At 42.7% G+C, this 14,794-nt stretch overlaps 1 protein-coding gene across 1 annotated transcript; it reads left to right on the forward strand.

The window, feature by feature from the left end:
• Positions 1-1,253: 1,253 nt before the first annotated feature.
• LOC135090798 (uncharacterized) lies at positions 1,254-14,431 on the forward strand. The gene is made up of 8 exons (XM_063987864.1): positions 1,254-1,381; positions 4,413-4,545; positions 5,087-6,621; positions 7,179-7,472; positions 8,082-8,226; positions 8,533-8,790; positions 11,305-11,589; positions 12,031-14,431. Exons 2-8 carry the CDS (start codon positions 4,419-4,421, stop codon positions 12,210-12,212), a joined length of 2,826 nt encoding a protein of 941 aa, XP_063843934.1. The 5' UTR covers positions 1,254-1,381; positions 4,413-4,418; the 3' UTR covers positions 12,213-14,431.
• Positions 14,432-14,794: the final 363 nt, after the last annotated feature.

Below are 14,794 nucleotides of genomic sequence, written 5' to 3' on the forward strand. Positions count from 1 at the left end.
TCAAACCCTCATTACATCGCACAGTCTTACCCATTCCCATAACATCAAATAACCCATTCAACACATTACAAATTCATTTACACTCATGCTAAACACCCATGGCGTCACAAAAGCCGACCCACGCCCACAACATCACATACCCACCCACACCAAACACCCATGACACCACACAAGCCCAGCCACACCTACCCAACACAGCATGTTTACGAACCCTGTTATCTTAAAAACTTAGCTAATAACCAAAACTACGATCAATGATGCTCTACTTACCCGGGGAAGGTTGTCTGTTCATGTTGTGTGGCTTGTGTGTCCGTCTTCACAAGTTCACAAGTTTATAAGTTCACAGTCCCACGGCCACGCAATGCACTATGATAGATCTGTTCAGTTCAGCTGTTGGTCGGGAGTGTAATCTTTGGATCGGTATTCCTTGTGTTCCTCTTGGGTTATTTTTCAGTTTGTTATATTCTTCCGCTGTTATTCTCTCTTCATCCAAATTTCAGACATTCTTCTCTTCATTTCCTCCACTATTCTTTTTAGTTACATAACACTTATCTGTCTTTCTTTTCTGGTCTTTGCGACTATATCAATCATTATTCTAAGATCTGCATAATCTAAACACCATAACAACGTATTTTAAGTCACCAAGATCCCAGACACACTGACGATTGGTGGAAAGTGCAAGGAATTCGAAACTGATATGAATCACATGTTTTCAAGATGACTGAAGCATTGAGTGTCACTGTTGCCACCCTGTAGCGAAACAATAAAATCAACATACATTCGTACAATGACGTATGACCTTTATCCTTTCTCGTCGTCCATGTTAAACATACCTCGTTGTTTTTCTTCTGCTTAATTTTTCTCCGTGCCAGGAATTTTGGGATGTGTTATTTTATCGATGTGTAATTTGTAATCCCTTGTAATCCCATGATTGAAAGCAAAATGTCAACATCACATTAACAGGGAGAAATCCTCATCATTGCTTTATTATTCCTATCCTGTATTTTTTCATATATCATATATTTTCATTTTTTTTATTTATGAAACTTTAAATTAATTAAAAGATAAGAAAAGTAAAAGAGAAATTACATACCCTAACACGAAAAACGATCTTTATCACCGAATCCATTTATAGGTCATCCCTTGCTTGACTTTCCATGATGAATAAATCTGCCTTATTTCATGCCCTATTATTTAATGGGATTTATGGATATATTAATTTATACCTATTAACGATTTTGTTTGGAGGATGTTGGCAGGCGTGGTCGGGCGTGTTGTGGGTGAGGAGGGTTGGCAAGCTTGGCCCAATATGGCGACGAGGGACGTGGGCAGCGACTCATCCCTTGTTGCTAATGGTCGTCTCCCGCCACCCTTGTGTTAGGTGAGGCCCTACCCGCTCCCTGCCTCAGTTCCCCGTGGTCAGGTCAGTGGGGTCAGGCGACTGGAGGCGCGGGTCATGTGACGGACAGGTGTGGTCGAGGCTGTTTTGTCATTAGTGTTATTTTTTATTGTATTTATTCAGTGGGTGGTCAGTGTGCTTGTATTGCGTGGTGCGGGGCTGTGGTGCCGCGGCGTGCTACAGGCCACCTTGGAGGGCGGACAGGGCGAAGCGGTGAGGGTACAAGGAGGTACTTTAAAATCTGCCTTAATATTTCAAAGGTGACCAGTTATTAAGGTTGACCTGACCTCAGCTGAGCCGTGACCAGACCTGCATCACTCATGAAGGGGGGAGGGGTGTCACTAGCCAGGCTGAGGGGTAGGGCGGGGCAGGGCAGGTGGTCACTGCCCCGCCCCCGCAGCATACCACGCAGGCTGGCGAGGCGTGGGGTCACCTCACTGCTCACTTAAGAAGGTTGTTGCTCGAGTGGTGGCCACTGTTTATCCCTACCTAATCCAGATCCTCATCCTTGCCCTCACATCAGTCCAGCTCCCTGAGTTCCCTCACGCCCTGCAGTCCAGGGGGGGGGGTCCTCTCTGAGAGAGGTTACTGTGAAATGTCAGTGAGGAAAAAAAAAAATGGTAGGTTATTGGTGTTCGTTAAGTTAGCCAGAGGCGGTCATCATGAGGCTACATAATAAAGTTAGTTGGTTCTTTCCCTTAGTTTCTATGTGTGTTTGCATCTGGTCTAATTCTGGAAGAAGCTGTCATGTGTCTCATGACTCAACATTCCAGACATGCACAGTCATTGATTGACACCATCACAGTCAACCAGTCAGTGCAAGTGCTATTATACCAGCCCTGACAAAATATCTACTTGCAAGTAAAAAAAATCCATTTAAAATAGTTTCTACCAAATATTAAGCAGTATAAAGTTTAACTTCTCCCGATAACTGCCCCAAGAGTGTTACTTAAACTTTGAATTGCTATTTTGATTTTTATTTATTTTCAAGTTTTATTTATTTTATTATTATGTATTGTTATTGTTTTATTTTTACTTTTATTTATTTGTATTTTCTTTATTTTTCTCCTATATCTGGATTTCTGTTTTGAGATACCTGTGCCAGAAAAGTTAAACTTGTTTCTTGGGGAATTAGCATCACAGATGCTCATTTGGAAGAGGCTTAGAGATCCTGTGGTTCCAGCTTCACTGTGTTGTGTTGGCAATGTGTATTTTACAATTTTGCCTTATGGTAAAATTTTAGATCCTGCTCTCCATAATTCATCCAGTTTTCTCTTAAATATGTTGATATTTTCTGAGTCGATGACATAATCTGGGAGGCGATTCCAGTTATCCACCACTGCATAGGAAAGAATACTTCCTCAGATTCAGTCTTAACCTTGATACAAATTTTTCTTGAGTGGCCTCTTTGTCTCACTGTCTTCTCTCATCTTGAATGCACCCTCACAGCAGTACTCGCCATACTTCCTGCTTAGAATCCAAGATGTTTCAATCATTTCTCCTTCTGTTCTTCTGTGTGCAAGTGCCGGTAACTGTAGTTTCTGGATTCTCTTCTCATGTGTGAGTCCCTCCATGCCAGATAACATTCTCATAGTTCTTCGTTGTACGTTTTCAACGTGACTTTGATATTTTTCATTGGGTGCAGGTTCTATACTTGATTCACATGCTCCAGATGAAGTCTGACTAGAGTGGTGTGTAGAGGCCTCAATATCTTCTCATCTAAGGTAATAAAGGTCCTCCAAATCAGACCAGCTATTTTATTGGTTCTGTTGATTTTTTTCTGATATATGTTCAGAGAAGCTTAATTTTTCATCAGTAACCTCTTTGATGTCTTTTTCTGATAGCATTTTCTGGGTAAGCTGCTGTAAGCAATAGTGTCCATCTCCTGCATTAGTTTTTCCTATTCTCATGTATTTACTTTTATCTGGATGGAAACTCAGGTGCCATTTGTCTGTCCAGTTCTTCAGCTCCATAAGGTCCTCTTTCACCAATCCACAATTGTCTATACTATCAATGGCCCTGAACATTTTTGTATAATTTGTGTACATATATACTTCCATTTTATACACAATCTGGTAAATCATTAATAAGGATGACAGAGAAGAGGGCCAAGCACTGACCATTGTGGGACTCTGCTTATGACTCCAGTCCAAGATGATTCTCTTGTGCATCAGAAAGTTACATATCCATTTCCAGTAATTGCCTTGTATGCCACACCGTTGAACCTTTTTCATCAGCCTTTTGTGAGGTGCACAATCAAAGACCTTTTAAAAGCCACAATATACAACATCCTCAGCCTTTCCTTCATCTGCTGCTTTGGTCATTTATCTAATACACCCTGCATCTGCAGGGTGGCTCCCTATTTCAAACAACTCCTCATGCATGAAATCTCTCATTTCTGTTATGTTGTTTTTCGTTCTGCTGTACTGATGCCCTGAGAGATGGACAGGAGCCTTAGCCATAACTCCAACCAGCACTAGACAATATTAGAAAACTATTAATTTATTCATACAGTGTTACATGGTTGAACATCATTATGTTTACAACACATTCATGAACTCAATTTTTTTTCTCCCTCCTTATGGGCACTATACCTCATTTTCTTCACAACTGCATAAACATAATGACCAGAAAAATATGTCAGAATTAGGAAGGGATCCCTGCATGTATTACATGGTCATGTGAATGAACATTGTGACTTGTTCTCATCACACTCTGCATTGAATTTTTGCCATGGTACAATTGATTTAATCATGCTTAGAGGATACTGTTAAAGAAAAGACTATAAACCATCATTAGCAGTCATATATTCAACATATAAACGACTTGAAAAGTAATGTAAAGGGAATGGCAGCACACACTCCAGTCTGACTCACCGTTCAATTACTCAGACCTATTCATGATGATATCGGCTGCACCTTCATCTCCTTTCCTATCACCCAGGTAGGATTTAAAGTGATATCTAAAAGGTGGAGGCTTACACTGTTGTAATCTTGTTTTTATCTGTGTGCAGGTAGCCATGGACAGCTGTGGCGGGTGTGGGTCAGGAGGTGAGGGAGACCAGCTCCCTCCCACTGCCCCCACACTGCCCCACACCTCCAGGGACAAGGACAGGACCAAGAAATCCACTGAAAAATTGCTCACAGGTAGGTGGCCACCACTCCTGGCATGCCATAGGGAACCAACTGTGAGGAGACATTATCTCATCATAGTTTTCATGTTAGCCTAATGTTGTCAGATTTTAAATTCATATTTTCTCCAGTTTCAAATCTGAGTATTCTCCAAATTTTATAACTGCCCTGATGTGTTTATTGTCTGTTCCAGCATTTTAATTATTAATATGATCATTGTTACTCATGATCAGGCTCAGGGTTCACAGGAAATTATGTACTTATAAGAAGTGTGTGGCTGTGTGCATGAGTACTGCAGAACAGCTCAGCAAGGAATAACATATTGTTTAGCTTCATGTAGTGGGAAGAATGTTGAAGCAGTAAGCTTTATCTGTAAGCTCTCAGCATGAATGTATTCTAGGATAATCTGTACCACTGTCAGCTTGGCATTCACAGGATTGGTGGTGGGGGTGACATGCAGCTTCCTTTGGGATGTGAGTAGTATAACTGATCAGTTCGTTCAGATACTTTCACAGCAGAGAACACTAAGGGAGGTTGTACCACATTGTTTCCACAGCGGCTGGAGACCAGTGGAGCCAAGAAGAGAACAGTGAAGAGGCATCAGGCCGCGTGGGCCTGCCACCCATCACCAATGGCGTTGGTGGAAGTGGAGTGAATGGCCTGCACCTGGAGCATGGCGGGACAGCCGGCCAATCTCTGCTCAACAACAACCTAGTGGAGGAGAAGTGTAACCTGCGCCGTGCCGATGACAAGACACTCTGCCTCTACCATAAGTTCCCGGCCAAGGTGAACAACAACGTGTACTCTGAGGGAGGCGCCCCAGCCAGGGACGGCATGGACGAGTACTTCCAGAGCCACCACAGCTCCCCGAGCCGGCCTTCTGCCCCTACCCCAGCCCGCCGCAACGGCCTGAGTCCCGGGCGGGAACAGCTGAACCTCCTCAACGGGGAGGAGGAAGATGAGGACGATGGCTGCATCTACTCTTACAAGGGGGAGAGCCTGGAGGCCAACCTCTCCCACCTCATCGACATGTGCCTCAGCTGTGGGCTGCCCAACCCTGAGCGTGCTGCAGCACGCTCAGGGGCCCCAAGGGGTCCTGAGGGGCCTGCTCACAGCAACCTCTTCTCCCCTGAAATGGACTTCCTGGAGATGGACTTTGATCCAGGGCCGGGTGGGGATGGGGAGGCAGACTCAGACTGTGAAGACAACTGCCTGCACGAGTGTGATAGTAGGTTAGGACGGGGTGGGGTGGCTGGACCCCCCAGCCCTGGGGTGGCCCATAAGGCCAACAACTACTGCCCTGAGATGCTGAGCCTCATGTGCCGCCGCTGTGAATCAAGCCTCTGTGATGGCAAGATTGATAATGTGGCCCCAAACCTCAGTGTGGCCCCGGCACCCGCGGCCCCACCCCTCAACATTGGCCGGGGGCCGAGTGCCGGCCTGGACCACAGACCCGAGGGGTCGGGAGGAGGCCTCAATCTGCCCAGAAGTGGTCTCAATCTCCCACAGGACTTGAATGTTGGGCTAAACCAGCTGTGTGGGAGGCAGGGGCCAGGTAGGATAGGGTCAGGGGAGGAGGAGGAAGAGGATGCCCCAGACAATGATAGTGTGGAGAACAACATGCTGGACACAATGGATCACCTCAGTGACGATGCCGATGACGAGGATGACAGCAACTCAGAGAAGTACGAACCACGGAGGCCAGCGGGGAGCAGGATATCTGGCGGGGGTGGCGGGCAGAGCAGGTGTTGGCGTGGCTCGCCCAGGGACTCGCTGGCAAGGACGCCCCACAAGGCAGCCAACAACAACCTGGGCTCTGTCTCTGCCCCGGAAGTGAGCCCTGCCAGGGAGTACAGTCCACTGGAGAAGTTTGGCCGCAGCCTCAGTTTCCACAACCAGCTTTCTAGCCCTAAGTATGAGAATGTGTGCTTTGCCCCACGGCCCCGACGGGAGGAGCGGCCTTCCCACCGCCCTGCTGAGGACCCTGTGCTGTCCCAGGCAGACTCTGCAAACATAGCAGCCTGCTCAGGGAGGCTTCACCGCAGGGAAAACTCAGTCTTCAACATCCTCTCTGACTCCACAGCCTCACAGGTAAATTGCCTTCCTGCCCTTTATGTTGTATGCTTGGTCGTCTTTCATACTCTTTACCTTTCCAATACTGCTGACTTTTCCTGACCTCTGATCTTTACTTGTGAGTAGTGCAGCTTTTTATTTCACTGGCCTCCTCTGTTGTTCACAGTGAAATTATTTTTGTATATGTCCTCTGTTCCTGTAGCCACCAGACATGGATGTTGCATGTGTGATGGTTTTACAAATGCAGATATAGAGAAGCATCTTATGACTCATTAATTCACTGCTGGGATTTCTGAATCTCACATACTCCAGCATACTGTCCTCCCACTGCTTTGGAAGTGGTCCTTTTTTTATATGCATCACTTAGTTGTGTCACTTTCTGTTGTTCTTACCATGTGGCCAAACCACAATAGGGTGTTATGCTTGACCTTCTCATCTTGTCCACACTTCATTCCTTCCCCTTTACTTGAAATACCAAATTCACAGCTTCTTTACATTAAGCTGATTTGATCCTAGAACTTTGAGAAAGCAATCATGAACTTCCAGAAATAGTGATGATTTTATATGTTTTGCAGAGTGGGAACTGCAGCCCCCAGGGACCAGGAAGCAGCAGTGTTGGTGAGATGAATGGAGGGCCAATGGTTGGCCCCTCCAGTAGCACCACCACTACCACCACCACCTCTTCAGCAGCTAGTCAGACCACACCCTTGAGGCACATAGGCCCTGTCACCCAACTGCTGAAGGCACCCCCAGACAATGGATCCTCCACCTCCTGTCCCATGAAGGGTGGGGCCAACACGGATCCTTGCCCCTTGCCAGTCAAGTCCCTGCGTCCCAAGAACACCAATCCCTCGCAAGATCCAAATACGGTACCTGAGTGTTGCTATACCACTTTACTTTCACCATTGTTATCCATGCAGTTGTTTGTCTCTCAGTTATTCAGTCTTATTCTAGCATTTTTTACTACACCTCTTGCATCACAAAAACAGTGTTTGCTGTCGTGTAATATTTCTTATTTTTCCTGAATAGAGGCAAGGCATCTGATATCTACACTGTTATCACACTGTCTTTTCATCCCATTGGTGTCCTTCCCCCTAAAATCTTACTACCAAATCTGATTGGTGCATTATATTTTATGGTAGTTTCTCTCTCTCTCTCTCTCTCTCTCTCTCTCTCTCTCTCTCTCTCTCTCTCTCTCTCTCTCTCTCTCTCTCTCTCTCTCTCTCTCTCTCTCTCTCTCTCTCTCTCTCTCTCTCTCTCTCTCTCTCTCTCTCTCTCTCTCTCAGGGTGTTGAGATAGCTTATACTGTCTGCCTAGTTGAGTTTCTCTTACTAGACTACAGGTGCTCTTTATTCAACCACAGTAATTATTTACTTTACTTCAGCTTTTCCCCATTATGATGCTTACAACTGCAGTAGATTTACATAAAGTGATGATAACAGTTGTGAAGAGAATGTTGATGGTACTGTTCTCCCCAGGCCAGTGAGGGTGAAGGAGGGAGTGAGGACAGCTGCCCACGGGTGAAAAAGGGTCATGATCTGGACGGAGCTTCAAGCATCAGCCAGACAAGTCACACAAATCGCTACCTCAGCCTGTGGAGCCACGGCCGTCATCAATGTGCTGGTCAGTGCTATGGTGCCACTCTCACACACACACACACACACACATTTCTGTTTGGGGCATGAAGTGCTTCTTGCTAGCAAGAAGACTTCCCTCCTCTGTGGCTGTAGGGAGCACACAGTCTAAAGATGTCACTATATTTTTAGTCTGAAATTGTTTTGTCCAGTTTTTAGAAATATAGTTTTGATATTTTGATGTATGCCACTATTAAATTGATAATTTTGTTTCTGTTTTAACATGTTTTGCCTTGTGAATAACATGTATTGGCTAGCATCTGATTTTGTTCATACGTGTTTAGACTAAATTCAGAAAGCTTTCCACAGCTTGCCGTGGATTATGGTTTCTCTGTGGAGGAGGTGAAGAGCAGCATCAAGACCCGGCTGAGGGCGGAGACAGCTCCTCTGGTGGACTACCTCCTGTCTCGCTCAGTGGCTGGCACAACTCACCAAGACCTCATTCAAGGGGTGACTCAACTCTCACAAGGTGCTATCAAAGCCAAGTTCTTCCATATGTTCCCCAAGCGAGCTGTCCAGCTGTCCCGGTGGCTGGCCCAGTGGATCAGCAGAGGTACCTTGATTTCTTACAATTTCATTCTTTTCCACATTTTACATTTAATTTGATTGATTGGCTGCTATTCGGTGTCATGTAAAAACACGTTTTGAGTTGTCGTAAGGGAAGGAATGTTCCTGAATCCACAATTTGTTTTTATAGAGAACTCACCTGATTAATTATGTTCATCCAGTATGCTTCCATACCTTCATCCTCTAACATCTCATTTGGTGTACAGTAATCCCTTGCCATATCGTAGTTTAGTACATGACGGATTTTTCTGGCTAATATGTGTAAATTTATATCACGGACTCCTCAGCATATTGTGGGTTTCTGCGGCTGATAGGTGTTTATATTTTTTTAGATTTTAATTATTTCTGTGGTAAAATAAGTATTTTCTTGCTTAACCCTTTCCTTCCGGCAATCGTATATATACGATTGCAAAAATGCGTCCGTAGCAACGGCGATCATACCGGTAATCAAGAATTTTCGCGCCTCAATTTTGAGGTCCAAGCGCGGTTTCTCGAGTCAGATGGTGTGAGTGGAAGTGTCTGGCATGTTTCCACATGTAGTGTTGTCACTAGCTCTGGAAATTTAGCGGTAACTAAGCTATTTTCCTTTTCTCCGGGCGACACTTGGCAACCCCAGCGACCCGCCGGGTGGAAAGCACTCGCCGGGTGGAAAGCACCATGATAAGTGTGAAGAGACATCCTGATAAGAGCCAAGGATCTCAGATCATAACTCACCATGGAGCAGGACACAACATATGTATTTAGCAGTGCTTCTGAGTTTGAAGACAGTGACAGTGAATATTTAGAAGATGAAGAAAGCGAAGACATTAGTGAGGACTCAGAAAATGATTTACAGGATCCACCTGTTTTATCAGAACAGAGAGATGATACCTATCATTCTTTCATGGTAATTTTTTCATTATCTTCGATTTTATAATAAAATGGTAGAAGGTAACTTGTCAGAGAGAGAGAGAGAGAGAGAGAGAGAGATAATGTTATTTGCCTGAAACTTGATATGAAAAGGGATGAAATCTCTCTCTCTCTCTCCTCTCTCTCTCTCTCTCTCTCTCTCTCTCTCTCTCTCTCTCTCTCTCTCTCTCTCTCTCTCTCTCTCTCTCTCTCTCTCTCTCTCTCTCTCTCTCTCTCTCTCTCTCTCTCTCTCTCTCATTGGAAGTGTACAATTTCCCCTCCAAGATGAGAGAGAGAGAGAGAGAGAGAGAGAGAGAGTGTGTGTGCGCGCGGCGTCATCGTTCTCCGGGCTGTTTCTGGATGACGGATCACACAGCGGGAGGAGGAGGAATCTTTTATAAGGCATAAACTCAACTTTGAGAGGTCACATCGAGCTACAAAGTATATAATTATATTCAGAATAACAAAGAGAAAGTAATTATTAGTATTCAAACAATTTTCTGACAATTTCTAGGTTTACCATTTTTAGCCGTCATACAAAACGGTAAAATAATTTAAGCGCCGGAAGGAAAGGGTTAAGAATTAATAAATTAGTAAATAAAATACACTACTATAATTCAGAGATGAAGATATATCCTCAATTCAATTTGCTTCTGTATTTTGGCAGATAAGATGACTTTCAGATAAGACGGCCCCCAAAGTTCGGTTTAAACTTAATATTTTTTAGTTGATATTAGATGACACCCAGACTACCAAAACCATTTGTGGTGAAGTTTAGGCCAGTGAGCACCAGTCAACTGAGATGGTGATATACCACTACAATGAATAAAGTGCCTTCATCTCAATGCAAAATTAAACCTAAAATAAAATTTCCACCAGGTGCTTTTGTACATTTTCATGAAAAAGGATGGGTGGATGAAGATGTAAAATTATGGATAGGCAATGTGCGGTACGGTCAGTTTTCCTAAACATAAACAAACCCTTGCCTTGCGCCACCAACACCCGTTGGGCTATCAGCCATAATCTTCCCCTATACATTGTCATCACCTACATTGTTCAGTACTGCACAGCTAATCATCATCATCATCATCAATCAAGTTGTAGTATCTTCACAGGTGTGTGCACCAAATTTATTATTATTTTTTATTATTTATTTATTTATTTTTATTTTTTTCTAATATGCAAGGATGTGTCTATAAGTAAGTTTGAGTTTAAAAAGTGTTTAAGAGTGTAGAAAAGGTTTATAAGAGTGTGGGGAGCTTATAAAACCTTGAATATATCAAAATAATAAAATAAATATAATATATATATATATATATATATATATATATATATATATATATATATATATATATATATATATATATATATATATATATATATACACAAAATTATAAAATAAAAAAATGTACAGTACAGTACTGTTTCTACTACACAGATTTTCACCTATCATGGGAGGTTTGGAACATAACAGCCACGATAGTCAAGGGATTACTGTATATTAGGATATACAACAGCTATACCAAAATGTCATCATGGAATTTAAAATAAGCATATGAAGCAGGGTTAATAGTGTACTCCAGAGATTGTTGTTGTTCTGCCATTATTACAGGTGGTGTGCCAGTGGCTACACTCAACTTGCAAGTAGGAGTGGCCCCTGGCCAGACCATACCTGATGCTTGGCACCACCAGATGATCTTTGGAGTGGGGCCACAGGGTGTTTACCTCACCAATCCATTGGAGTGTGTTTCTGACTGCATGCTTGGGGACCAGCTCTGCACGGACTCTGTGCTCCTCGTTCGACGAGCTGATGTGGTGAACAGGTGGGGCAACGGAGACAAGTTGGTGAGACTCACACAGCAGGAGGACCCTCGGTGGAGGGACATGAATGTGCTAGGTAAGTGGCCAATACGGTACAAATACATAAAGTTACTGGAAAGATTAATGCTTAAGAAGGTATTTGATAAAATAGTTTGTTGAAAGGTACACAAGTCAGAAACCTTTTGGCAACAGATTGTAAATAAGAGAGAGAGAATCTGTGTTCCTGTTTGAAAGTGTGCATTGTATGAATAAGCCCTTAGGAAAGGTATTGGTGTATTTCACATAAGCTGCTATGAAGGATTTTGGAATGAGTGTTTTTTATTGAATTTATACTGAAAATCTGTTAATGTACATTATGGAGCAGGTTTAGATAAAATACTTCAGAATATAAAGAGGAAGGCCATTATTGTTATGGCCTTTATGGTGATTTATGTCTCTGAATGCCTCTGAATGTAATATACCCATTGAATGTAGAACAGATAACCAAACCTGTACATTGATATTTATCCCTCCTCAGGTCAAGTGGTGGGTGTACTGAAGGAACAGGCAGCCCCTCCCGTGGTGCAGGGCCGCCGCCACCTCACTTCCCATGTGGCCATCCCGGCAGCTTACAAGTCTGGTGTGACAATATTCATGCGGTCTGATAACCCGCACCTTCCTACCCTGATGCAGGCAGAGGACCTTCCTCTGTTGGAGTGATGCAGTGCTCACGCAGCTTCCTTCATGTGAGTAGGCAACTTTGTCTTAGTAGTGGAAAACCTTGTTATTCAAGAGCCAAGGTGGAGACCTTGCCGTTCACTGGACTGCTAAGTGACACACAAGACGCCTCTCCTTGGTGCAGTGATCAGCTTTTGTGATAGTTTGTCATTCCTCTTGGAATTGCAACGTACATCTTAAAGAAATTCCAGCTGGTTCAACTAACTTGCCCATCTCCCCAGGTTTTTATATTTTTCCCATGTAGAGAGTCATAGGAGTTATGTAATGTTTGATGTTATTTGGTTTTAAGTATGAGCTAATTAATACTTTCATTGAACACTTGTTAAAGCTTTTCAAAAGATGTTAAGACCTTTACATTTTGAAACAGCATCATGTTGGACTAAAGTCAGAAGTAAACACCTTACATCTGTCTTGAAAATCTTGAACTTGGGACAATATAAGATGGTTGTGAAAGCTTTCTGTATTAAGGACATACTGCCAGCAGCTTCAGCAGTGGCACTATTGTAATGAGGAATGGTAGGAGTCATCCTGAATTATTTTGTACTGCAGTTGCGTCAGCACTGCTTCACACTTGGCACTGTACAGAACTGGAGCTATCTTGAGTTGTACAGGACATGCAGACAATAATTTTTATTTTATTTTTTTCTCCCTATTTAATTGCTCTTTTTTGGGGGCAGTGTATCATAATTTACATACCTGTAAATATGAAGATGCCAAAATCAAAGTTTATGTATGTTAAGGTATGATTTGAGCTTTATTTTGTTGCCATATCTTGCTGTTATTTTAAAACATTGGATATTTCTCTCTCTCTCTCTCTCTCTCTCTCTCTCTCTCTCTCTCTCTCTCTCTCTCTCTCTCTCTCTCTCTCTCTCTCTCTCTCTCTCTCTCTCTCTCTCTCTCTCTCTCTCTCTCTCTCTCAGCCCCTACCAATCATTGTTGGGCTGGGTACAGGATACCCAGTCTTCGTTTTCTCATTTGCCACCACATCCTAACTCTCATTTCATTATCATTGTAAAACTCACACTAGGGGAAACTGCAACAAATTAATAAAAGGAAAGTCTGAATAACTCCTGGGAAGCAAACCCCATACCACAAGGTTACAGGTGCAATGCTCTGACTGAAGGGGTGAAGATGTCATCACTAGTAGCTGCTCAGTTGATAAGTTAATGAGCCTCATATACAACCATGTTTCTATTCCATTCATACTGTGTACATACAGCCACAGTGGATTCACTCATAAACTCAAGAAATACTCTAAATGCATGTCACTTGCAATTGATTAGCTTGACCAGGACCAGCCAAGCAAAGCAAGGCAAACCATCTCTGCACTTTGGGTCATATATGTTAGTAAATAGGTTCATTTTATAACATTTAGCATTTCATATCTACCAGTGCTCTTTTAAGCAGTTCAGTCTCATGTTTTAACTTCTCACTGCATATACAACATACAATTGTGTAAGGGAAGTCTTCAGTTAAAAAAGGATACTTGTCACCTATAGAACTTCCACTGACATATGTAAGACTCAGAGATAATTGAAGATGCACATTGAATTCAGTGTTGCAGTCTTTGTAAATAATCCACAGTGACTGTATGTGTACTGGGACGCTACATTTAAGGACATTTGCCAACTGTTCATCTGATGAATATTCAAAATGTTTAAATTTTCCAGGTCCTCATTACAATGTTACTTTCAGCCAGCTTTCAGGTATTTCAGATAATGCAGTTACCTAATTTCCTGAGGTGTACCCTGAAGCCCCAGTGACTGGTTCAGTTTGTAAGAGGCACTGTTGGTTATAGCACATATGGTGTGGTTGTAATAGAGCTAACCAGACAAAATAATGTATTTACTGTTAAATCTTCAGATGTGTTAATGAGGCATTTTTTAAAGGCCACACCTTTCAAGATTTAAGTGTTTCAGAAGCTTACTTTTGGATTTTGTAAAGCATGTGAAGGTAAAGCACATTTAAAATAATGATAACAAATATTTTGAAGTGTAGAATTCCTTACTTGCATTATTCTACACTATCTCATGTAAATCAAACTGTTATTAATGAACCAGTTTCTGCAGCAGCAGTTGACACCAGCGTGTGGCCTCTATCAAAGATGCTTTTAGCTTCCATATGGGTTTAAACCTGGGTCTCTTGTCATCCCATAAATGCAAAATCACTATTCACTCTAAATAAAGAATATTTATTTTTTATACCATAGAATTATGAAATCCTAAACATGTACACTTCTGTTCAATTGCCTGCTTGGGGGTGCATCACTCAGGTACGTATATTGTTTATGGAGCTGGGGAAAAAAATAAATGTTTAAGCATCAAATGGTCATAAGACCCCATGACCTGCCAGTGCTGTACATTAGTTGCATCAAAGGATATACAAATAACTCAGCTTCTGTAGGCCTATTTTTACATATTCAATGGCCATGGAATAATAATTGAGCCATTCCCAAATTAAGAGAAGTGCCTGCAGAAACTGGTCTTGTGCATCCCTTGATGCAACTTAATGTGCAGCATCAGTGGAGTCACATTGCACTCCTCGTTTTGCCACTGTTTACATTA

Source organism: Scylla paramamosain, chromosome 36, assembly GCF_035594125.1.
Source record: "Scylla paramamosain isolate STU-SP2022 chromosome 36, ASM3559412v1, whole genome shotgun sequence".
Classification (NCBI taxonomy): domain Eukaryota; kingdom Metazoa; phylum Arthropoda; class Malacostraca; order Decapoda; family Portunidae; genus Scylla; species Scylla paramamosain.

Coding starts and splice junctions, on each gene's coding strand:
- LOC135090798 (XM_063987864.1), top strand. CDS start 4,419: ATGGACAGCTGTGGCGGGTGTGGGTCAGGAGGTGAGGGAGACCAGCTC. Junction 6,622..7,178: donor CTGACTCCACAGCCTCACAG/GTAAATTGCCTT, acceptor TATGTTTTGCAG/AGTGGGAACTGCAGCCCCCA. Junction 8,791..11,304: donor GGCCCAGTGGATCAGCAGAG/GTACCTTGATTT, acceptor CCATTATTACAG/GTGGTGTGCCAGTGGCTACA.